This window comes from Salvelinus namaycush, chromosome 10 (genome assembly GCF_016432855.1).
Source record: "Salvelinus namaycush isolate Seneca chromosome 10, SaNama_1.0, whole genome shotgun sequence".
NCBI classification, from domain to species: Eukaryota; Metazoa; Chordata; class Actinopteri; order Salmoniformes; family Salmonidae; genus Salvelinus; species Salvelinus namaycush.
In genome coordinates, this window is record NC_052316.1 from 16,994,100 (window position 1) to 17,019,882 (window position 25,783).

A 25,783-nucleotide genomic window follows, 5' to 3' on the forward strand; every position below is an offset into this window, starting at 1 on the left:
TAATACCACAAGGAAATGCATGCTGTGCACATACACCAGCAGCCACCTGACATAGACAATCACAGGTTTTCATCATGGTCGCATGTCCAAAAGAGGGGGTAAGGACACTGATATGTATACGGCTAAGAGATTAAGATTATTTTCTTGGATCAGTTGGATTTGGGAGGAGGGATTGTGTGAAGGATGTGGGATTTGCTATGATGCTGAGCTGGTGTGTGGAGTGTGTGAAGTCAATCTCTGGTGGACTGGGTCCAACAGAGACCAACTGTCTCAGAAACACTAGGGAGTGTTCATCAAGCAATCTGAAAAAACGTTAGAAAAAAGCCTTTGGACACCCATGCTTTTATTTAGTGGCATTAATGTCAAACTAGCTGACATTATGATTGCTTGTCTGCCCCACAACACAGGCACACACTTTTATTTAATGTAACCTTTACTTAACTAGGCAAGTCAGTTAAGAACTATTCATATTTTACAATGACGGCCTGCCCCGGCCAAACCTTCCCCTAACCTGGACAACGCTGGGCCAATTGTGCACCGCCCTATCTAACTCCTGATCAGGGCCGGTTGTGATACAGCCCGGGATCGAACCAGGGTCTGTAGTGACACCTCTAGCACTGAGATTCAGTGCCTTAGACCGCTGCGCCACTTGGGAGCCCACACACTTGCACACAAACATATACAGTACTGTGTACAGTACACAATAACACACATACAGATCAGTGATGTGAGCGCTGTGTGATCACGACAAGCTGCCATGTGCACATGTTTTTCACAACACCCCACCCTCTGTATCCACAGAGGGCCCTGACATGATGGCAGTGTACTGTATGCACCTGGACAGCTGTCAGAACCTGTCCCACTCTGTAGCCACACATACTCCCCTCCTGGGTCTCTCTCTCTCTCTCTCTCTCTCTCTCTCTCTCTCTCTCTCTCTCTCTCTCTCTCTCTCTCTCTCTCTCTCTCTCTCTCTCTCTCTCTCTCTCTCTCTCTCTCTCTCTCTCTCTCTCTCTCTCTCTCTCTCTCTCTCTCTCTCTCTCTCTCTCTCTCTCTCTCTCTCTCTCTCTCTCTCTCTCTCTCTCTCTCTCTCTCTCTCTCTCTCTACCGCATAGATATACATTCCAGCTCGGTACACAGCCATCAGTGCATGCTATTCATTTCTGCAGCAAATGTTTTCCTGGGGACTCGGACAATAGCCCTCAGAATATTGTGGTGAGCAATTACTGATGAGCCCATGAAAGGCCAGGTAGCATTATGAGGGAATGTGTGCAGGGAGGCAAGAGGGAAATGGTGGCCCTGAAACTCAGTTGCCTTTACGGGTTCTTGTATACACCTGGAATATGTACAATATGCTTTTATAAACTGGGTGGTTCGAGCCCTGAATGCTGATTGGTTGACAGCCATGGTATATCAGACCGTATACCACGGGTATGACAAAACATTTATTTTTGCTCTAACTGCTCTAATTACGTTGTTAAGCAGTTTATAATAGCAATAAGGCACCTCGAGGGTTTGTGATATATGGCCAATATACCATGGCTAAGGGCTGTGTCCAGGCACTCTGCGATGCGTCGTGCATAAGAACAGCCCTTAACTGTGGTATATTGGCAATATACCACACCCCCCCATGCCTTATTGCTTAAATATACTGTCTATATTGATTGGGTTTCACATCGATCAGATGGCAATCACATCACACATCTTTAAGTGGGGGGACAGCCAGCGGTGAAGGAGTTAATGACAAAACGCAATCGTTAATAACTCATAACTCCTCTCCTGGGGAATCCTAGTTTACATTAATTACACCATAGCCCCTGGCAAACTGCATATCAAGCAGTATTTTTCAAACAAACAACTGGCATATCTACTTACCATCAGCGCAGAGCAACGGGGGGGGGGGGGGGGGGGGGGGGGGGCTGGATGGCTGGCTGGCTGGCTGGATGGCTGGCTGGCTGGCTGGCTGTTTGACTTGATGGCTGGCTGGCGAGAGGCCACTGAGCGGAGAGAAGCTTTTCCAGCCCACAGAACACAATCCACAATGCACTGAGCACAGCCAGCCTGCTACACTACAACATATCTACTACACACGTTGTCTCACTCATCTATCCCTTTATCATCCCCTCTCTCTATCTCTCTCTCGCTCTATTTCTGTCCATGGCCCTGTCTCCATTTCCACAACATGAAAACAGACATGCTACTATCGGTTCCTCTCTCTTCTGAGTACACTAGATGGAGCACGTCTCTGATGGATTGATGGTAGCAGTGTGTTCCCAGTACTGGTACAGTGGCTGGAGCTGTGATAGTGTCTGTGTTGTTCCCGCAGGCCCGTGTTTCTACGTTGTCGTCGTGACTACCGGAGGCAGTACAGAAACACTGTTGAGCGTAGCTGGTGTAGCTATACCTCCGACCACCCATCTGATCCTCGTTTTCCACAGGGGAATCTCGCGCTCTGTTGGGGGGGGGGGGCATGCACCTGCGTATGTGTGTCTCGGTGGGGTCTGACACACGGCAATGTCTGCCTGTTCTATTTGGGTGACATGTTATGTCTCAGGAAGAGAGGAGGCAGGGGGTCTCCACGGGGCTAGAGCAGGAGAACGGGTAACTGTTTCACAGCACAGTGGGGAGAGGGGAAGGCACCGCCATGCTACCCTCTGTGTATTCACCATGAGTAGAAGTGATACTCGGTGGAATTAAAACTCCATGTCGGGCAGGTGAAGGGTTTGGGTTCTGGAGAAGTACCAGAGTCCTACAGTACAGTGTAGGATATTAGTGGGGAAGACCCTACAAGGCTCATACGACCCCAGAATGCATTCTCTTTCTGGGGATTGTATGGGTAGCGTAGTTTGTTGGATGACATTGTTTTGTTGGATGCCCCAATATAAGTGCTTGATTATCATTTTATGCATGTGTCTGTGCCTGTGTACCGTAACTGTAACATGTCTACCAGCAAAGACAAACAGATGCATAATATAACAAACATACATGCAGAGAATGGAGTTGAGGAGTTGCACAAGGCTGTTAATTCTCCCTGACATGGCATGGTGTTCTTTAATATGTTGTGGATGTTAAATCTTTCAGAGGCCAGATGGTTTGGATACTGTGTTTTCCCTCCCAGCCTCGGTGCCACCGTACCCCTCATTTATACATTCATCCACATCTCGCCGTTTAATCCCAGTGGTGGGTCAACCCTGACGGATGCCCTCCCAGGCAGGCAAGGGGGCGCAATTAGCGACTCCGCGAGATGGAGGGGACTACGAGCAGGGTGGAATGAGCTGGGAAATAATCCCCCTCTCTTTAACGCACTGCTAAACACAGTTATAGCCTACCGTGAACGCATCCCTTGGCGTTCTCTCAAAGAACAACTTCTTTAAAAAAAAATGTTTTATGCTCTTTAAGAAGAAAAAAAGCCCTCCAGGCTGGAGCTTGGCAAATTTGAAGGATAAAAGAAACAACTTGTTTTTCGAGAAAAGCGCCAGAAATGTTCAAAGTTTGCAGTGTTAGTATTTGCATGTTTAATGTGAAACATGTGCCTTTTGGCTAGGCTCCTTCTTGTATTATTCCACAGAGACGGGGGTTGGTCTGTCTATCTGTGATGTTCTTCTGACCCGGTAATGTTGAGCCATGCTGTCTCTGTAGCAGACCCGGCTCTACTCCGCTCGACTACTGATGCTGACGATGTCCTTGTCACTTGCTATCTGCCATAGTGGGGGAAATGGTAAGAGGACTACTCCCACACACACACACACACACACACACACACACACACACACACACACACACACTGTGTACAAACACAGAGATGCACACACTACACTACACACACAGATACAGTGCATAAACACGCACGCATACCGTGCACAGATATGCACACATTTTGTTTATAAAGGCAGAAATCCTATCTCACACTCACACATAGTGCCCTTTCCTATTTTCAAATTGTCCCTTTCATCCCTCGTGCATATAATTTCTGTTTTCCCCTTCGTCTAAGTAAACAACAATGACTCACTAAGCCTTTTGTAAAGAGACCAATTTGAGCAAATGCAAAGAACAAATGAATTGACATTTGATGGCATTGCCTCAGAAAGTGCGAGTGGAGTGCATCTGATCAATGCTGGCTATATTCCCTGGAGAACAGACACATTAAACAGTTCAAACCGGCCCTTAAAAGCCTGGATTATTGATTGAATCATTTTCCAAAGTTTTTATTTATTTTTATCTCTGGGGCTGAAGCGGGTTGGAGTAGGCTGGTAGGTGGTGGGTGATGGTGTTTCTGTGTTCAGATGGCATGGTGGTGAAGTGGGTAGAGACTTACCCCTGGCAGTGTTTTCTGTTCATGGAGGGCGTTCTGGGCTTTGATGGCCGACTCGCGGGCGCAGTAGGTGAGGAACGCGCAGCCTGAAAAAAAGAAAAGGGGGAGATATTAACACAAGTCTATCTGAACACTGGGGACTGAACACTGATGAAAAGAAAGGACACTAAACACGGAGTGGCAACACTAGCTCAGTCACAGAACAAGAGGAGACTGACAATAGATATCAACCCTAGGTCAGTTACTGGGCACAACAACACTCGGCAACAACTGTGTTCAATCGAATCCCCTCCACCCACAACATTGGGTCCCCATCAACCTCGCTTAGTCTCAGGCTCTTGTCAGTCATGAAAAACAACACCCTGGAAAGGGGATGTGTCCCTCACAATGAGGCAGCAAGCGCTGCTACTGGGGAACAATCCCTCCCTGCAGATAGACTCAATGCAGACATACACTCGATTTTCTTCATGTCTTCAGCTGGCCTTCGGGCTGAATGCTCTCTCTCTCTCTTTCTCTCTCCCTCCTCTCTCTCTCTCACTCTCTCTCTGTGCCTCACTTTCTCTTGTTTTTTCTCTCTCTTCTCTCTCCCTCTCTATCTATATCTCTCTATCCCAGCCCCAGTGCCATAGATCAGCCTCTCCCTGTCCAAAGCGCCTACCATGCTGCCGTGATGCACAACACTGAACCCTTCTGACAGCAGCAGAGACAGCGAGAGGGAGCAGGGCCGCAGGACAGAGAGGGGGAAAGAGGGATGGAGGGGGGCGGGGCTTCAGGACAGAGAGGGGGAAAGAGGAATGGGAGGACTCGAACACTGTGCAGACGGTGGGAGGGGGGAGGGGGGGCAGGGCTTCAGGACAGAGAGGGGGAAAGAGGGATGGGAGGACTCGAACACTGTGCAGACGGTGGGAGGGGGGAGGGGGGGGGGGCAGGGCTTCAGGACAGAGAGGGGGAAAGAGGGATGGGAGGACTCGAACACTGTGCAGACGGTGGGAGGGATGGAGGGGGGGGGGGGGGGGGGGGGGCTTCAGGCCTCAGGGCTCCCTGAGCACAGAACAAATGCCCAGCCACAAGAACACCAGGTGACTACCACACATACACACATACAAACACACACACTGTCACTCTCGCCCACTGTCTGCCAAATAAAGAGCTCCTCCTGCTGGCAGACAGCCCAGAGAAATGAGGTAGATGAGAAGAGAGAGAGAGATTAAAGAGAGAGAGACCCCGGAGAGGTATTGATGCAATCATTTACCCCTGACTGTCTGAATAAATACATTTGGTAGTGTTATATTAATGAAGTTCATGTCTGAATAAATACATTTGGTAGTGTTATATTAATGAAGTTCATGTCTGAATAAATACATTTGGTAGTGTTATATTTATGAAGTTCATGTCTGCATATATAGATTTGGTAGTGTTGTTCATGTGCGTTACCACACACTATCATATTTCTGCCATTTTAGAGAGAGTTTACTAGAAACCATCCCATTTCGGATCATATTTCAACAGGAAAAATATATTCAGTGGGTGGTGATGATGGTGTCTTTAAAGAGACAATATTCCTATCATTCCCGATGTTGCATATCACATCACCTTCATCCGTCCATAAATTCAACACCTCATTCAACATCTCGCACCCTGTAGCCTGGCTGTATTACGACATGCTTATGCATCTATCTATTTTCCCCTGAGCAAAGCTACATAGACTTTCAATGACCCCAGCATTTTTCCCCCAGCTATTCTTTTCTCAGAGCCAGGTCAGTGCATTATAGTAACCTTTGCTACAGTGCTACACAAAAAGAGGGGGTGCTTTGTCAGGCATTGATCCATTGATTGGCCAGGCCGTGTTACATCCCTATGCCCTACAGCCCTATACAGCCCAACCGTCTCCCAGCACAGCAGGCCTGCTAGTCTCTGCTCTCTAGTCCCTGCTCTCTGGGTCTGTATGTATGTTATGGATGGACAGTGATGGAGTCTGTCAGAGGTGACCACCTCAGTCTTAAGTGGCTGACTGCCTGGAGTCATGGTGCATCTCTCTTCACACCCCACCCCTGGTCCCCACCGGCCCTAACCTAATGATTTCCAATGGCTACCAAGCAAATCACTCTATCGTGATGCTTTCTTCCCCACATAACATCAGCCCTGTCTCACTGAGGAGACCATGGTACTAAATGGGGCTGTGTTGTTGTTGTTATTCTGTAGGAATTGTGTTGTTGGTTTATTTGACAAGTGCCATCCCTATCTCTCACTGAGCAGGCCCTCGTTTGCATATTACAATCACAAACACTGCCCAAATTGGATTTATTCGTTAATGTGTAACACATACGGCATTGAGAATAAATTAATAACAACCATAATGCCAACAAACAAAGGGGAACATGAACTCCATTTAAATGTGCTTCTATGTTCTTTAATGTAAGGCTTAATAAGAATCCTCTGGCCACGGGCGAAAGCTCTAACAACTTCCTAATTGGAATCCAAACATGTACAAATAGCCAGCGTTGCATTGCATACCAAGTGCGGACGTCGGAGCCTGATGAAATGGTTTGAAACACGACAAACAGCGATGTAACCCAGAGAGAGAGGCTGGTGGTGTTGCTGACGCAGCGAAGTGAAGGCACAATGTGGAAAATATGATCCTACTGAGGCATCATTTGATACCAATATAAAACAGCCCTTATCTCACACGTTGATTTCGTCTGCTCCTATATACTCCTGTCTGACGTGTGGCTCCACTACATCAGCTGAGGTAGCTACAGAGAGGCTACAGAGAGGATAGAGAGGCTACAGAGAGGCTGCAGTGCTGATCAGGCTAGAGGGACATATGGGGGCATTGGGGTGACTGTCTTTCTCTCCCCAGCTCCACTGTGTTGAGATGGTTTGTAATTAAAGAGACTTCTCCTCTGCTCCCCCCCTCCTCTCCACTCCCCTCCTCTCCTCTTCCCTCCTCTCCTCTCCTCCCCACCACTCTCCGACAGTAGCCATTTGCAGGGTTATTTCCTGCCGACGAGGCCCTCCATTACTAGTGCAAAAGGGAATGTGTGTCTGATCCAGCACCTTTGGCCCTAATCTGTGAAGTGTAGGTAATTCCTGCTAAGTGTAGAGGTCCTACTGATAAACCCATCACCGTCCCTCCCCTCCTCTTACTCTCCTCCTACTCTTCCAGAATCAGCACTTATTCTAAGAGCCTACTACATTCAGTCCCTACTGTCACACACAGACACAGACACACACAGAGACACACACACACACACACACACACCAACGCACACACACACACACACAGCCCAATGTACACATAGGCACCACAGCGTCTCTCACTCCATCTTTCTATTCTCTCTCTGTGCCCCAGAGGACCCTGCCCCAGTGTAATGAAAAGGTGTGAACTTCCCCTCTCCTTGGCATTTACTCCACCAAAAGTGTGAAGGTAGCAGAAACAGAGCCAGCCCTGGCTCAGGTCTTTAGTCGCTGCCTGCCCGCTCCCTCACACTTCATTTGCACTCTGTGGGAAATGTCATCGCCGAGGGTAGATTACTTGCTTACTTCATTTACTGCTGGAAGGGCTTTCTGAGGGGCCGGAGCCCAAAGTGCACATCATCAGCACTGATACAATGTGATTATTACCTGAATCAGTGGCAGGCGTGGCGGAGCTCTGTGGCGCAGATTGACTATGAGGGGTAATCAGGGCTAGTCTCAGAGCAGTCCTTACTGCTCTAATCCCTCCCTCACCCCCCAAACCTCTGATCCCAGATCTGCACGCACACAGCCAACCACCAAGCCACTGCTTGAGGAGAACAAAGGGAAAAGGTGGGGGTACTTTCCAAAGAGCTTTCACTCATTGTTCCGACAACAATATTTTCCCTGCCCCAGCCTAATTACCTTGTAATGAGTGCTGTAATATAAGCAGTACTCTAGCGTAACCTGTAAACCTTAATTAAGTCAGGCACGTTAAAGGGAGCCGCATGCGGCTGGGCCTCCATCCTCCAGCACTGCACCCTCCTGCACTGTAATTTCAATAGTCTCAAGACACTTCCTCTCCTTGTCTCTTTATCTTCCATCTGCTCTAATATGAAAGACCTCGATAGGTGAAGGAAAAGTCAAATTTGGCAGGCAACATATTGCTTTCACCTGCATTCTCATGTCACTACAAATGAAGGTGGGGTGAGACAAGGAGCGGAAGAACACTCAAGACTGTTGAGATCCTTTACGCTAGTCAGGGAGCAGAAGGTATTCTAGCAGTTAAGAGCATTGGGCCTGTAGCCGAAAGGCTGCTGGTTCGAATCCCCGAGCCGACTAGGTGAGAAATCAGACGATGTGCCTCAACAGTAACTGCTGCTGTAAGTCGCTCTGGATAAGAGTGCCTGCTAAATGACTCAAATGTAAGAGGACCTGGTGTCAACACTGGTAACGGACCCTGGTAGCTTCTGTAACCCCTGGTGAAGGAGACCCAGGCCATTGATTTGTTGCTGTGCTCAATACACTACGGCCCCTGAGCAGGAAATACATCCTGAAGGACACACTCCAGGTCTGCGTGGACCAACACAGTTGTGTGTGTACAGTAAAGGATTTGTGTTTGTACCAACTAGCTCTCACAGTCTCATGTCAGAATTAGACGTTCATCCATGTTTCTCGGATGTCATTTTTCAAAGTTGTTGCAAAAGGTTTAAGTTTAGGCATTAACTCAGAATTCTTAAGGTTAGGCATTGACTCCAAATGGTTAAGGTAAGGGTTACGGTTTGGGATAGCCATAAAACATTGCTCGATTCGAACTTGCAACCTTTGGAATCAGTGGCAGATGCTTACGCCCATCCTTCATCCCCGTCCACAACGCCCTAGCAAAACTGAAACCTACTTGAAGGTAGCAGCGCTCACTATTGTTTCCATTCCATCTCCCGACGTCCTCAGACATGGATGGATGTTGAATACTGACTTCTATCACGGGTGACCTGGCTGGTGTGTACAGTAAGGGTCTCGGCCTCTCGGCTGGGTGGCGGCGTGCATAATGAGGATGAGGAACACCGTAAAACTGAATCATTTGTTCTGAAAGAGGAATCAATACAGTACAAATCCATTGGGGGAAAAATGGGCTGAGAAATAGGCCTTGACAAATTCACACATACTCAACCACAGTAGGTAATTCAGTCGTTGGTTTGTAAGGTTGAAAGTTCTCTTGGGCAGTGACTTAAAAACAATACTACTGTAAAGTCCTATAGGGCCAATACCGTGGTGGGAACTTGGCACCTACAGTGGATGTAGCTTTCCTGTGTGGACTGACTAAATGAATGATCTCAGCCTGCTTTAAGCCTGTGCCAGGCCAGCATTATAAATACATCCAGTGGCCTGCATCCCTGACGAAGAAGCTAATTGACACCATTAATGGATGGGGTTTCAGGGTGCAGTAAATACTGTGTCCGTTCACAGTGGTGCGGCCACGCCAGGCGTGGGTGGACTGACTGAGAGAGAAACATGGCTTAGACTCCTCATCAGATGGAGGGCAATGGGAGTTTACCTGCCAAGTCCCCCCTTAGCCCACAGCTAAGGGATTTACAGGGGAATCAATAAGAAGTTTTCTGTGAGCCCCATCAAGGTCAGAAAACTGCATCTCTCCCTCTTCATGTTCTATAACAGGCCCTGGGAAAAACATGAACATGCCCTGACCATAAACACTGCATAGGCAATACTACGCCTGAAAAATACTATAGGATAGAAACAAAAAGAGAGTTATATGTTAGTTAGCCACATTGGCATTTTTGATGTGATACCCACACTATTACTGCCTTGTTTTGAACCTCGAGTCAGATAAATTGATCAGAGTCAATTCACATTAGTCAAAGATAGGCAGTTCCAAACTGACTTGGTCTGAGAGACAGATCCGCTTTTGAGATCCTTTGATTTTACAAATTGGGAAAGGTGTCTTTAAAGATGAAGCTTCAAAGCTCCAAGGCTGGCGATAAAGAGAGGGATGAGAAGAAAGAAGTCCCCCTCTCTTCGCCCACTACGCATACACTGCACTTTATTTCCCAGCGCCCATTCATGCGGTATTTGGAGAAAACATTAATTGCATCTTTCCAGATTCCTTACTAAATAGACTAACGAGTAAACCTTGCTGCACGCTCCTGTCTTTTTGACTAGCGATTATGTGCTTTGAGGCACAAAGCAGATTCCTCATATACACACAGATTTGAGATTACGTGCAACATGCCAAATATTACAGATTTTTTTTCTCTCTCCCTGAGCATTTTCTTCCTCTGACTACTGGGCTGGAATGATAATAATCATTAACACAGGTGGTCTTGCAAATGAGCAGGTGCCACCGTGTTAATTGTATTGATGAATTCCTGGTAACGGCGGTGGCCAGCGTTACGCTTCCAAAAATGTCTCGTCCTTTAAAGCCGACCACTGGCACGGTGAAAGAGAGAGAACCTTTTTAGCTCGTCAGTTAAAGAGCTATAAACTCTCAAGGTTGTGGAGCCAAAAAGCTGCCAATATACTGTAGATAGGATAAATCATCTGTTATTAATCTAGTCTTTTTTTTATTATTAAGGTGCCGTTATCACTATGAGTAGTCAAAGATGGGAAAGCTGCCATTTTGGAAATTACTAAAAGATGTACATCACCAGAATTGCAGTGACAAAGTCATGGGTTCTTAATTAATCTAAGCCCTTTAAAACCAATTATTATTCCTACATGGCATGAAGCCACTTTACTGTACATACTGTACATCTGCACCTTCTGTTACCCTAATTCCAACATTCATGTGAGGCATCTCCAATACACTATACTGTAGCACCAAGCCATTGGCAACATGCTGTTCCAGAAGACCTCTCTATCTGGCAGTGGAGCGATTAGAGTGTTACCACTCCTCCATAGGATGGAGAGATGAGGAAGTGAGAACAAAGCTGGGGGTGAGGAATAGAGAACCCCCCACAGTGGGTTACAGCTGCTTTTCTCCCTTCCTCACCTCCCTCCATCTCCCCTCCCTCTCCCCAGTATGGGAGTAGTCTTTAGGGGGAGGCTGGCAGGCAATCAGTGATGTCATGCCAGCAGCACAGCGATGGCAGCTTAACCTATTTTCGGAAATACCACAGATTTCTATTTATAATCATGCTGAACAGCGTGCATCACCACACGTCCCTCATGGACCAAATATATTCAGACATTTTCCATCATAATGGGTGTTTTCATTGTTTCACTGTTGATTTGTAATTAGTTATTCAGGACATATGTTCGTAATAGCAGTATTACAGAAATATATTACATTTACACATTTACATAAGTGGTAAATAGGCAGTGGTAGTAGTAGTGGAAGTAGTGGTAGTGGTAGTGGTAGTAGGAGCAGTAGCAGTATTACCAGTAATAGCCATGGTAGAATATTTATATTAGGAGTAGTAATAGTATAAATAGTACTAACAGCCTCTAGGACTAGTAGTAGGTAAAAACAGAGCACATATTAGGCAAAGTCACAGAATGGCACGTGATCCAGACAGAAACTCAGCTACTGCTGTCTTCAATCATTGGGCATCTTTTGAGTTCAATATCATTACATTTTAAATGTTTTACGTCAGAATTTTTCAGCGACAGCCATGTACATACAGTATGCTATGCATTAAAGCAGCAATATATAACTTTTTGGGCCACCTGACCAAATTCACATAGAAATGTGCGTTATAGATCTATCATTCTCATTGAAAGCAAGTCTAAGAAGCAATAAATCGGTGTTCTATTTCTATGCTTCCCGTCTTTTACTTTTGGTTTTGTACACCAGCTTCAAACAGCTGAAAATACTCTATTTTTGGTTATTGAAAATATATTTCACAGCGGTTTAGATGGTACAATGATTTAATACACTATGCATTGCTTGTTTTGTCATACAAACTGAAATTAGCAACCAGGAAATTTAATTAACCAATCATACAATTAATTTGACTTTGTTTTTACCAATCTAACTACTGTACATAACAACATAATGGTAATAATTTACTTGAATGGTAAATCTCAACTGATAACTGGGTAAATCAAAATGTACCCGAGCCCTATTCACAATACAGGTGAATGCATATTCAGTAGGATTGAATCATTGGGCTTGTTTTGGCTGATTTCATGGGGCTACAGAATACAAAACAATCTCGTTCCCTTGAATGTGGCACTTATTTTATTGTACTGATCAACAACATTTGCATAAAAGTCGCTTCTTTTATAAAAGAGTGTGCTGTCTCTTTAACCAGTAATGACGTCAATCACGAGCCAAGAGGGGTGCGGCCTGTTGGAGCCCTCAGTTCGCTGAGGCAATAAATCTTTGGCTGAGGGAGAGACTTGAGGTAGACATGCTCCAGTATCTTTGGCAACTAAGAACGTATCCGCTTTGGGCTTGATGTGTAGTCCATACATGCATAATCTATGAGCAGAATTACCCTTTTACCTCAATTAAACACAAAATCCCAAGTTTGAAAGTGACTGTTTTCTTGAAGCTGAGCCACGCCATTTTCCCTACATTTCCCTCCAAGTGGGACAGCACCCTAGCAATTTGAGTTCTAGCCAATGAGCTTCAGCCCCTCGCATTTGAGTGACAGCTAGCAAAAGGCCTGCCCAGCATTATTCAATGAGATTGCAGGGCGGGCCCAACGGCTTAGTGGACACAGCAGCGAGAGAGAGCGAGAGAGAGAGAGAAATTACATGGTGCACCTATCTGCACATAAGTGACTTAGCAATTTTTGGGGACCACTTTTGGCTTGTGACTGCTACTTTCAGAACTACTGGGTAAAAAGTATACAAAAGTACCAGAGAATCTCTTTAAGTGAATGGATAATGTTTTTGGTGGCAATCAGCTTTGAAATCAGCATATTTTGCGTTACGGTTTGCATATTATCACAAACAAAGTACTAGGGTAGTGAATTAATGTTAGTTTCAGCTGTAAGCTAGCAAGGAAAGTCAGCCTACAAAGCTAGAAGATACCGGTATCGTCTTGCATTGTAAAGATATTCTAGCCTGTATGATTCTAGCCTGTATGGACATTGTTTTGCAAACAATAATTAATAGTTTCAACATAAAAAATGCTGTGTCACATTATTCAAGTGTGTTAACTTCTGTGCAGCATGAGTGGGGAGCTAAACATGATGCAGTCAAGACTCCCAGCGCAGGCTAGCAATGAGTACAGTGGCTCCGTTTGGGACATTGGCTGTGCTGATAGACAGACTTGATCCGTGAGACACATTTGACAGAATTACCGAAAGTAACACAAATTCTAGTACCGACCAGTTTTTCATGTTCTAGTATCGAAAAAGTACCGACGTTTCGGTATACCGTGCAACACTAAGCAATAGTATAAGTAGTAATAGCAGTATGATGAGCAGTAACATGTCTGGTATTACTGGTGTGTTTGTCCTGAATCAGCAGCTATGGGGTGATTTTATGTTACACATCTGCTAAACTTGGCCTCTGCACCTCCACCTTAAATCCCTTTGTTTAGGTCCCCCGGCCCTCCACAATAGATACAGCTTTAAACCTGTCTGAAGACTACTCCATTACCCCAGCTGTCACGCTCAACACAACACCTTAGGATAGAAGAAACCATTTGTTTCTGCTGCTCTGACAATCACCTCATTTTTCTCATTCAACTCATCTATTGTGCCTGCCCATGTGTCTGTCTGTCACTTGTCTTCTGTCCACTTCTCTGTCTGTCTGCATACAGTACATGTGGCTGTGCTCCCTCCCATCCCTCTCTGTCACGTCTGCCTGGCTGACACTGGCCACCCTACATACAAGTATGTCTCTGCGACTGCATTAAGGCCCCATTCTAAGAGATGGGATGGCTTGACTAATCTCTGATTGTTTTTACTAAAACAGGGGGATAGCGGGTTCTCCAAGGGCACAACACCGTGAGAAAGACAAATAACAGGTATCTTATTATTTTCCCTGGCTTGTACCAAAGAGGCTTTATCACATGACTTCTCCTGAAGCGTTCCAAAATGGAGAGGGATTATCACAAAACATTACATTAAAATCTCCTCAACGTTGTTATTTCATTTTCCCAGCTTCTAAAATGAGTCAGTGCCGGCCAAGCTCAAACACAACATTAAAGGCCCAGGGCAGTCAAAAACGTGATTTTGCTGTGTTTTATATATATTTACACACTATGAGGTTGGAATAATACTGTAAAATTGTGAACATTATGATAATGCCGATTTAGTGTAAGAGCCCTTCGAAAAGACGGCCTGAAATGTCAACCTGTTTTGTGAGAGGGAGCTTTGGCCTTCCATGGTGACATCACCATGGAGTAAATTAGTTAATAGACCAATAAGAAAGAGAGTTCCAAACCTCTCTGCTAATAATAGCACATTTTCAGTTTTCCCCTCCCACCTCAACCACTCCCAGACAATCTTGGTTGAAATTCTTGGTTGAGAAATTGCTCTTTGCTAAGAAGTTAGTTTATTTAATTTTTTTTATTAAAATGGTCAAAAAGAATCACAGTAAGGTACTTCATTTTTACCTATAAATGATTTGATATTGAGATAAAATTGGCTGCATTGGACCTTTAAAAGAACAGAGAGCGTTACTTACAGAACCATCGCCACTCTCACTGTCTTTATCTCTCCTCCTTTCTCCTCTCCCCTCTTTCTACGGTACACTCTGCTCTGCAGGAGATGGCACTCCTTTAAGCTCAACACCATACAAAATAGATAGGCCTCTATCCTCCTACTTAGCCCAGTGGAGCATGGGTGAGAAGGTGCTGTACTTTTACCACCCTACCGTCTATGCCTTTTAAAGAGAGAAGTCGGCAGACTAAAACATTTTGAACTGTCTCCCTAGTTCTTACTGCATGTATTTTAGTGACCTAAATCATTTTAACTTTGAAGAGGGAAAAATACTTTGGAAATGTATTTTCATCTTACTTTGCTATCATGCTTAGCAAAACAAAACAAACAATAAAGCATTAATTAATTCAAAGCCCCTCTAGCAAGGTCTCGCTTGAAATAGAGATTTTAATATAAATGGATTTCCTGGTTAAATAAAGGTAAATAAATAAGAAAAATGCATTATTAATTTAACTTACTGACAAACTATTCAAGTTGCACAGCATGCTATAAAAGTAAGATGCATGAAAATAGGACAATTTATGACAAGCATTACTCCTCTTTCAAAACATTTGCATGAAGGCTACCACAAAATCAGCAGTCATTGTCAAAAACATTCTGTGAAGTTAAAACATGGATCCAAAGTCGAATGTGTAACTTACGAAGCATAATCAATAGTTTTCTTCATCACTCTGTGGCACTGTGACCAAAACCTTGATTTGACATCACATCTCCAAATCAAATTAACTGTGAATAGGGAGTGTAAAATAAAACCAAACCGGAAAGGTCACCCAACCCAAGACTCAATGGCGCAAACATCCTTGATGATGACCTCCAGTCCAGACAACAGCTGATAAAACCACAACTGTGAAATCACCCACAACCAAGGTTAATGGAAACCAATTCATTTCATATGCATGTAGCTGTGGCTACAAGGACTACCAGGCAACTTCTCAAAAGACAGTCCATGTTTTCCCACAGACGTGCCCATGTCTCTGCTGTAGGCACCCTCTGAAAGCAGAAAGCACGTTGATAAAAGGTCACTGAATAACAGCCTTCAAAGATGCCAGGAATGTCCCCACCCTCCCACTCACTCTGCCACCGGTAAGTGTGTGCCCAACGGACACTGGCCTACAGCAGAGACAACGACCTACAGGACTACAGCTCATCCTGAAGTCAAGGCCCACAGCTTGTCCTGTCAGAGCCAGTTGAACTGTTACATCTTTTACGAGGAAACCCTGTAGCTTATTACAACATCTACAGACATCAGAGGGTTGTGAACGGAGCTCGGGTATTGTATTAGTCTGGTGACCTTCACTCCGTGCCCAGATTCACGTCAACATGCTTTTTGCTTATAAATCATTGGATCAAAAAGGGGTGTTTTAATTAAATTGGGCTTTGGGTTTGAGCCCAGATATAGGTGAGGTGAGACCAAACCTCAATATGAACAGGTTCTTTTAGTTTTTTTGGTTCTCTTTTTTTTCTTAATTTGGCTTAAAGCCCATTCTAACCATGATGACTGCATATGCATCGAATTGCGATGGCTCTCGTCTCCTGCGGAATTAAAGATCTGTAATGTTGTCAATATAACTTCAAACTTTTCCGCCTGTGCGAGATCTAAAATCTGTCAAAAGCCTATCAGTAGGATGCCTGTATGGCTGTGTGTACCATCCCAGCAAACGAAAATTGGTTCTGGGAAAGTTCCCAGAACATTCGTTAGGTTACGGCAAATGTTCTCATAACACAAAAACTGTCCAGTCGTGCTGATGATTATACAATGTCTGTATAAAACATTCGCCTTATGTTGCAAGAACATTCCTAGAACAAATGTAATCTGTTCTTTAAAGTTTCACTGAATGTTACATTAGGTTGGTGGAAAGGTCTGGTGAGAAAATTGTGGGAACAATCACAAAAGATATGTTCGCAAAACACAAAAACTATCCTGTTTCAAATCAACATTTATTGGTCACATGCTCCGAATACAACAGGTGTAGACTTTACAGTGAAATGCTTACTTACGAGCCCATTCCCAACAATACAGAGTTAAAAAGTACGTTTTTAAAAAATAAAAAAGGAAATACTAACACAATAAAAACAACAACGAGGCTATACACAAGGAGTACCAGTACCGAGTCAATGTGCAGGTGTACGAGGTAGTTGAGGTAATTGAGGTAATACAGTATGTACATGTGTGTAGGGGTAAAAGTGACTAGGCCATCAGGATATATAATAAACAGAGTAGCAGCAGCGTATGTAACAGTCTGAAAGTGTGTCTATGTGTGTGTGTGTGTGTGTGTGTGTGGCGTCAATATGCATGTGTGTTTGTGTTTGGTGTGTGCGAGCGTGTGTGTGGTGTGTGTGTGTGTTGGAGTGTCAGTGTAGTATGTGTCAGTGCGTGGGTAGAGTCAAGTGAGTGTGCATAGAGCCAGTGCAAGAGTAAGGGCCAAAAAATGACGATAAAGAACTAAATAATAAGGGGATCGTTGTAACTGTTCAGCTGTCTAATGGCTTGGGGGTAGACGCTGTTCAGGAGCCTTTTGGTACCAGACTTGGCGCTCCGGTACCGCTTGCCGTGCGGTAGCAGAGAGAACAGTATATGACTTGGGAGGCTGGAGTCTTTTACAATTTTTGGGGCCTTCCTCTGACACCACCTGGTATAGAGGTCCTGGATGGCAGTTGCCATACCAAGCGGCGATGCAGCTAGTCAAGATGATCTCAATGGTTCAGCTGTAGAACTTTTTGAGGATCTGAGGGCCTGTGACAAATCTTTTCAGCCTCCTGAGAGGGAAGAGGCTTTGTTGTGCCCTCTTCACAACTGTGTTGGTTTGTTTGGACCATGATAGGTCCTTAGTGATGTGGACACCAAGGAACTTGAAGCTCTCGACCCAGTCCACTACAGTCCTGTCGATGTGAATAGGGGCGTGTTCAGTCCTCCATTTCCTGTAGTCCACGATAAGCTCCTTTGTCTTGCCCAGGTTGAGGGAGAGGTTGGTGTCCTGGCACAACAATGCCAGGTCTCTGACCTCTTCCCTATCGCCGTGTCTTCGACAAACTTAATGATGGTGTTGGAGTCGTGCGAGCCCACGCAGTTGTGGGTGAACAAGGAGTACAGGAGGGACTGAGCATACACCCCTGAAGAGCCCCGTGTGGGGGTCAGCGTGGAGGATGCGTTGTCGACTACCCTCACCACCTGGGGCAGTCCCGGCAGGAAGCCCAGGATCCAGTTGCAGAGGGAGGTGTTTAGTCCCAGGGTCCGTAGCTTAGTGATGAGCTGTGAGGGCACTATGGTGTTGAACTGAGCTGTAGTCAATGAATAGCATTCTCACGTAGGTGTTCCTTTTGTCCAGGTGGGAAAAGGAAGTGTAGTGTGCAACAGAGATTACATCAACTGTGGATCTGTTAGGGCGGTATGCAAATTGGAGTGGGTCCATGGTTTCTGGGATGATGGTGTTGATGTGAGCCATTATCAGCCTTCCAAAGAATTTCATGGCTACAGATATGAGTGCTACGGGTCGGTAGTCATTTAGACAGGTTACCTTGGCGTTCTTGGGCACAAGGTCTATGGTGGTTTGCTTGAAACATGTAGGTATTACAGACTGGGTCAGGGAGAGGTTAAAAAATGTCAGTGAGGAGACTTGCCAGGTGGTCAGCGCATGCTCTGAGTACGTGTCCTGGTAATCCTTCTGGCCTTGTGAATGTTAACCTGTTTAAAGGTCTTACTCACATCGGCTACGGAGAGGGTGATCATACAGTCGTCCAGAACAGCTGATGTGCTCACAACATTTTTCAGTGTTGCTTGCCTCGAAGTGAGCATAGAAGGTATTTTGCTCGTCTGGTAAGCTCTGGGCAGCTCTTGGCCGAGGTTTCCCTTTGTAGTCCGTGATAGTTTGCAAGCCCTGTCACATCCGACGAGCATCAGAGCCGGTGTAATAGGAGGCGTCAGAACCGGTGTTGTGCGGATTATTCTAAAACGTTTCTTTTAGGGTGCAAAAATCATTCACCTGTTGTTACAAGAACATTCCTAGAACACATTTAATCTGTTCTTTAAAGGTTCCCAGAATGTTTCATTCGGTTGTGGGAACAGTCTGGTTGGAACATCGTGAAGAAATCACAAAAGACATGTTCCCAAAACACTAAAACTGTCCAGTTGTGTGGATGATTCTACAATGTTTCTTTAAGGGTGCAAAAAACATTCACCTGATGTTACAAAAAAGTTCCCAGAACACATTTAGTCTGTTCTTTAAAGGTTCTCAGAATGTTAGGTTGTGGGGATATGACAAGAGATAGGTCCCCAAAACACTAAAACTGTCCAGTTGTGCTGACATTCAGATAATGTTAGTATCAGGGCACACAAAACATTCCTTTGATGTTGCAAGAATGTTGACAGAACAGCCTTTCTGAGTTATTTAAAGGTTCCCAGAACATTTAATTAGGTTGTGGCAACAGTGTGGGTACATTACAAGAGATAGATCCACAAAACACAAAATAAGCTCAGTGTGATGACATTCATACAATGTTTAAGTTAGGTTGCACAGGATATTCCTATAATGTAAGAATGTTGACAGAACACATTGTCTAAGTACTTTCAAGGTTCCCAGAACATTTCATTAAGTTTGGGGAGTTGTCTGGGATGTTGCACTAATATTCTTGTGTTATTCACATAGGTTGCACAGAACATTCCCACAATGTTCCACAATTTCCAAAATAAGTCAATTTTTATGACATTCATAGCATATTTGTTTTAGGTTTAACATAATATTCCCTTGATGTTTACGCCAATATACATATTATCTTGTCTTGGAGGTCCTCAGAACATTTCAAGAACATTTAGAAAATGTCATATTTAAGTCTTAGCTAATATTTCCACAACATTCTCAGCATGCAAAATTGTAGCACCTTAATGCAGATTGGAATAGATACCAATTATGTTTCTCTCCAGATTGAATGACAAGTCGCATTTGAATGTGATAGAGACCCATAGCATTTTAATGTAATTCGTAGCACATTTGAAGAGCATTTAATCATACACACCCGACCATCATTTTTACACTAAATATGCTGAAATCTTTCTGAAGGCACTGTATATGCTGCGTACTTCTGGACCCATATTTACAAGGTATCCAAGACTGAGTGCTGATCTAGGATTACTTTGCTTTTCAGATCATGAAAAATACAGCAAGGGGGACCGTATCAAGCGTCTCAAAGTAGGAATTATATTTCGGGTACCTTTTAAACGTTTTGGGAACATACAGTGCCTTCAGAAAGTATTCACACCCATTGACATTTCCACATTTTGTTGTGTTACAGCCTGAATTTAAAATGGATTAAATAGATTTTTCCGTCACTACAACTTCACAGAGATTTAAGAATTTTTTTAAGAGACTTGCCCAGAAAGAGTCAAACCTGTAATTGCTGCCATGATTCAAACATGTATTGAATTAGGGGTGTGAACACTTGTGTAAATGAGATATTTTTGTATTTTATTTTCAATAAATTAGCAAACATTTCTAAAAACACGTTTTCTCTTTCTCATGATGGGGTATTGTGTGTAGATGTGTAACGGCTGTCGTAGTCGTTCTCCTCCTCAGACGAGGAGGAGCATGGATCGGACCAAGATGCGGATTGGTAAGTATTCATTATTTAATGGAAAAACAACAAACACTACAAAATACAAAAACCAACAAACGTGACTAACAGTCCTGTGTGGCCCAAACACTGACACAGGAACAAACACCCACAAAACACCAGTGAAACCTTGGCTGCCTTAGTATGATTCTCAATCAGGGACAACGATTGACAGCTGTCTCTGATTGAGAATCATACCAGGCCGAACACAAAATCCCAACATAGAAAATCAAACCTAGACCAACCCACCCAACTCACGCCCTGACCAACTAAAACAAATACATGACAAAGGAAAACAGGTCAGGAACGTGACAAGATGGTTGATATTTATTTTAAATGTTTATCTATCTTGAATTCAGGCTGTAACACAATAAAATGTGGAATAGGACAAGGGTTATGAATTCTTTCTGAAGGCACTGTATCTCTTGTAATGTATCCACACTGTTCCCACAATCCAATAAAATGTTGTAGGAACATTTAAAGAACTCAGAAAGGCTGTTCTTCCAACATTCTTGAAACATCAAAATAATGTTTTTTTGCATCCTGATAAAAACATTATCTGAATGTCAGCACAAATAGACAGTTTTATTGTTTTGGGAACCTATCTCTTGTCATATCCCCACAATGTTCCCACAACCTAAAGAAACATTCTGGGAGCCTATAAAGAACAGACAAAATGTATTCTGGGAATGTTCTTGTAAGATAATGTAGGTGAATGTTTTTTGCACCGTAAAAGCATAGTTGGGTAGTTACGCACTACAATTAACGCGTTACTTGTACTTAAGTACATTTTTGTAGGAACTAGTACTTTTCTAGTTACTCTCTGTGGGCTGTACTTGTACTCTTACTCAAGTAATTTCTGAAAGGAATAAACTTACTTTTTACTCCGTTATATTTTACCAAATCACTTAAGTGACACAGATTTGCATTATTATATCGTCGTTGTGAGATGAATACCTTGTCACTCCAAATGTTGTGATTACCTGTATTTTTTACATTAATCGATACTATTGGTTCCCCTTTACGTCTGTAAGAACGTTTCACGACCCCTTGACCAATGAAATATATTGAAAAAAAAACTTGTCAAAGCACAAAGTCCATTGGCTCTCAAAGCTTTCCGTCAAACCACCATGGCTCTTGAAGTGAAGCACATGTCTTTACTCCTAAGGAGTTTTGTTTGTGGGTTCTTAGCCAAACCTGATCAGAGGTAAGTTTCACTTTAATTACCTTCTGCCTTTGTAATATTATATATTTCTGGAGTAAGAAAAGTATTAATCTGATATAATTCTGCTGTTGAAATTATGTTTTGAGGGCGAGTGAAAATGAAATGGCTAGGTAGCTAACTAGCTAGCTAGATAGTTTGTTTTGTCTAACCCAGAATCTGACAATGTTTTTAGCTTCCCATATGATCTTTGCTTGTTGGCTAAGTTTACTAGCCAACGTGTCATTGGCATAAAGAGACAGAACAGACTAATCAGATGTGTGTGGAAATAGCTAACTAGGTATCACATTAGGTTGCCACTGGATAAGCTGGCTAAACGAACATTAGCTAGATCAACCGATCAGCCCAGCACATAATCCTCCCACTCCATTGCATTCTCTCACTGTGTGTGTGTAAATGTCATTCTGTTTTCATGATTTTATGACAAGGCCTATAAACACATACATGTATAGTGAAACAGTACGTTTTTGTGCCATATAGCTAGCTACTAGAAAAATATATTTTTTAATGTGTTTATTTTTATTTATAGCTTGTAGCAGCACAACCGAGGGGGTTGAGAAGGAGAGGATCGGAAGAGGATGGGGGGGTAAATTGTACCTTGGCAGGAAAAATATGATTTGAGTTGACTATGGCAATTGATATCTGCACTGTTTAATTATTTATTACTTATATGATTCTTACCTGAATACCTACCTTGATGTTTAATTCCATGCTGAAATGTGTCTGATTTGCATATTGGTAACATGATTGATAGTGACATTTCGATATTGATTGATGTTTGACAGATCCTCCTTGATATTTCATTCCAAGTATAAAATTAAACATCACACTTGGTGTAAATGCTTAAATAATAAATCAATGTCAAATAAATTGCACTAAGCTGTTGTTCTCACAATAAGGTGTAAAGAATGACCAAACTAAATGTAACTAGTACTTAAGTTGTTTTCTGACCGGATACTTTTTAACTCTTACTTGAGTAGTTTCTTAAAAGGGCTACTTTTACTTGAGTAAATTACAAGTAACAGTACTTTTACTTAAGTACAGATTTTCAGTACTCTACCCACCTCTGCCTAAAATAAATGTTGTATAATGTACTCATCTGCACAACTGGACAGTTTGTGATGTCCCTGCAATGTTTCCACCAGACTGTTCCCACAGCCTAATGAAACATTCTGGGAACCTTTAAAGAACAGACAAAATGTGTTCTGGGAACGTTATTGCAACATCAGGAAAACATTTTATACAAACATTGTATAATCATCAGCACGATTGGACAGATTTTGTATTTTGAGAAAATGCTCTGAAACCTTGCGAATATTCTGGGAACTTTCACAGAAACATTACTGGTACATTGTGTTATTACATTACCTGTAGAACTTTTGGGGAATGTTCTGTGGTGGTTGTTACAGATTTTGTGGACATTTTTGTGAATGTTAGAACATTCCAAGGATATTTCATTCAAAAAAAAAAAGACGTTATCAAAAATATTCTTTGAATGTTTTTGGGATGCTATCATTTAGGCCTGGACGATATACCGCATACCAGGGTATTTCCAAAAAAAGACAGGGGCTGCGGGGTGCGTGCTACGCCACTGCTTATAAGTTAAGTATAACTATAAAAATCTAATTTGTGTCAAATTATACTGAACAAAAATATAAATGTAAAAATTAAGAAAAACCCTGGAATGAGTAGGTGTGTCCAAGCTTTGACTAGTACCAGGAAAAGCAGCCAACATATGTGGGCACTCCTTCAAGACTGTTGGAAAAGCATTACAGGTGAAGCTGGTTGAGAGAATGACAAGAGTGCAAAGCTGTCGTCAAGGCAAAGGGTGGCTACTTTGAAGAATCTCGAATATAAAATATATTTTGATTTGTTTAACACTTTTTTTGGTTACTACATGATTGCATATGTGTTATTTCATGGTGTTGAGGTCTTCACTATTATTCTATAATGTAGAAAATAGTAAAAATAAAGAAAAACCCTGGAATGAGGGTTATATATATTCTTTTTAAAGCGCCCCCTTGTGTGCACCTCTGGTAATATTGTATACCCTAGTATGGTACAGAAACGGTATGAACTTCTAGATACCGCCCAACCCTATTATCATCCTCATCCTAATGTTAGGTTTTATCTAACAAGAACTTAATGGGAATCTTAGCTGATGTTCTGCGAATGTTCCTGGTTTGCTGGGATGGTACATACCATAAACTGAGTTGTATGTAAGTAAATTTGCTCCCATCTGTTTTCCCAGAGGGGATCCTGTCATACCACGGTGTGGCGCCGTGATCCTTAGTTCTTTCCATATTAACAGCTTCAATATGGAGGAGCATCCCTTGAAATCAAATATGAGAGGTTTGGAAGCTGGAGATTACTAGATTACTTTAGTCAACACTCTGGTACTGTTACATAAGGTCCTTGGGGATACTGGTCTTGTCTCTTTTTAATACCATTTGATTTGGGTGGGTCTATGTGCTCTTACAGTACCGTACAGCTTGAATCTGCCACTCTCCATCTCTCCCTTATTGCTGAGCTACTACCCCCACTGTGGAGCCCATCCATTAAAGGGGTAGAAAAAATACAACTTGAATAAATATTTCATTAGATTATTCCTATGATTTAATGTGCTTCTGCCTGGCTGGGGTCTACGGCAATATCTCTGGTCCATTTATAAATACATTAACACAATGATCCCCCAACACTAGCTTAATATTGATACTCGGCTGCAACGGAAGGCAGATGGGAGCACCGTGTTTGTATTGCCTGTCCAGTGTGTTGAATCACTCCTGCCATCACCCATCCTCCTCCTCTCATCAAGTGTGTGTTTATGTGTACCGGTCTTCACAGCTATTCATTACCAATTTTTCAATTTTACAACCACCCCGGAAATCTGTATCTGTATTCAAAAGTGGACCTGCTAAAATGGTCACCCCTATGCAACAATAACTCTCTTACTAGCAACAGAAAAACACACAGAAAAATACATTCAAAAATGGCTTTGAGGGATTTTCATGTGCGAGTGTGCCAATCATGAAGCTGTCAGCATACGTAAACCAAGAAAAATACAATTGCAACCTTCAGGTAGCCTTCTCACAGAGAAAAACAACAAATATAAAACTGAAAGCCTGTTGTGAGTGGAGCCTAATTAAGACCAACGGGAGAAGTTTTCACTGAGTGATAAATCCAACATCAGGAAATACCAATTTGATGACAATAATTGGCAGGCCATCGACAGTGCAGGCAGAATTAATCATTTGAAGAGGGAGGCTAGACTGCATTTTTAATTGGCGAAGGCAGCCACTATTTAGGGAGACGAGCAGCTGATCACCCAAGAGGCTGAAGCTTCAGACAATGCACATTTGCTAATCCTCTCGAGTCAAGTTATTATGGCCACACATTATTATCATGCTTTACAAACTAATTCCTTGTTTTCCCTGATGGATTACCAGAAGAATCAGTCAAAGGGAGGGAAGGGAGGAGAACACAATAGACTATGTATATAATGACAATCAAAATGACTGAATATGACACAGAACAACAACTACTCAGTATGTGTAAGGACCTTTCAAAGAACACAATTTTGCTTCTCGGGAAAGTGTGTGCGTGTGTGTGTCTGTAATTTTGAGGAATAATTCTACTATTAGATGACATTCATAATCCTTTTAGGTTTATAAAGCATTGACAATAGAATAACCAGTGAAGTGCAGAGGAATAGTACTGGGATGATTTCTTACTGGAAATTGTGTGGACAGGATTACATTTCAAATACATTCATTCAACTAAATCCTGGCTATTTATATTCATGAATAAGAATAGAAACTGACTTTGATATTAATATTTTGGGACTGACATCTGAAATTGTTTCCTTGAATCTGAGTACTAATCATATTTATTAATGTTTGGAGAACGCGCCATCTAATCTATCAAATTAGTTGTTGAGATAGGTAATTAAGCTTGATATAATTATCACATAAAGCAGAGATGGTGCTTGTCATGTTTGAGGAAGTATATGTTCACTAACAAGAGTAAACCTTGGTGTTATCTAACTTTAAAAAAATC

The 25,783-nt window shown here is 43.0% G+C and overlaps 1 protein-coding gene across 27 annotated transcripts in view; it reads right to left on the reverse strand.

The window, feature by feature from the left end:
* The window catches only part of LOC120054769 (CUGBP Elav-like family member 5), a 243,630-nt gene that overhangs the window by 215,169 nt on the left and 2,678 nt on the right, over window positions 1–25,783 (reverse strand). For all 27 annotated transcript variants that reach the window (XM_039002374.1, XM_039002360.1, XM_039002382.1 and 24 more), the window contains exon 2: window positions 4,313–4,395. In XM_039002374.1, the coding sequence (XP_038858302.1) occupies window positions 4,313–4,395 (83 nt within the window). The remainder of the gene's footprint in view (window positions 1–4,312; window positions 4,396–25,783) is intronic.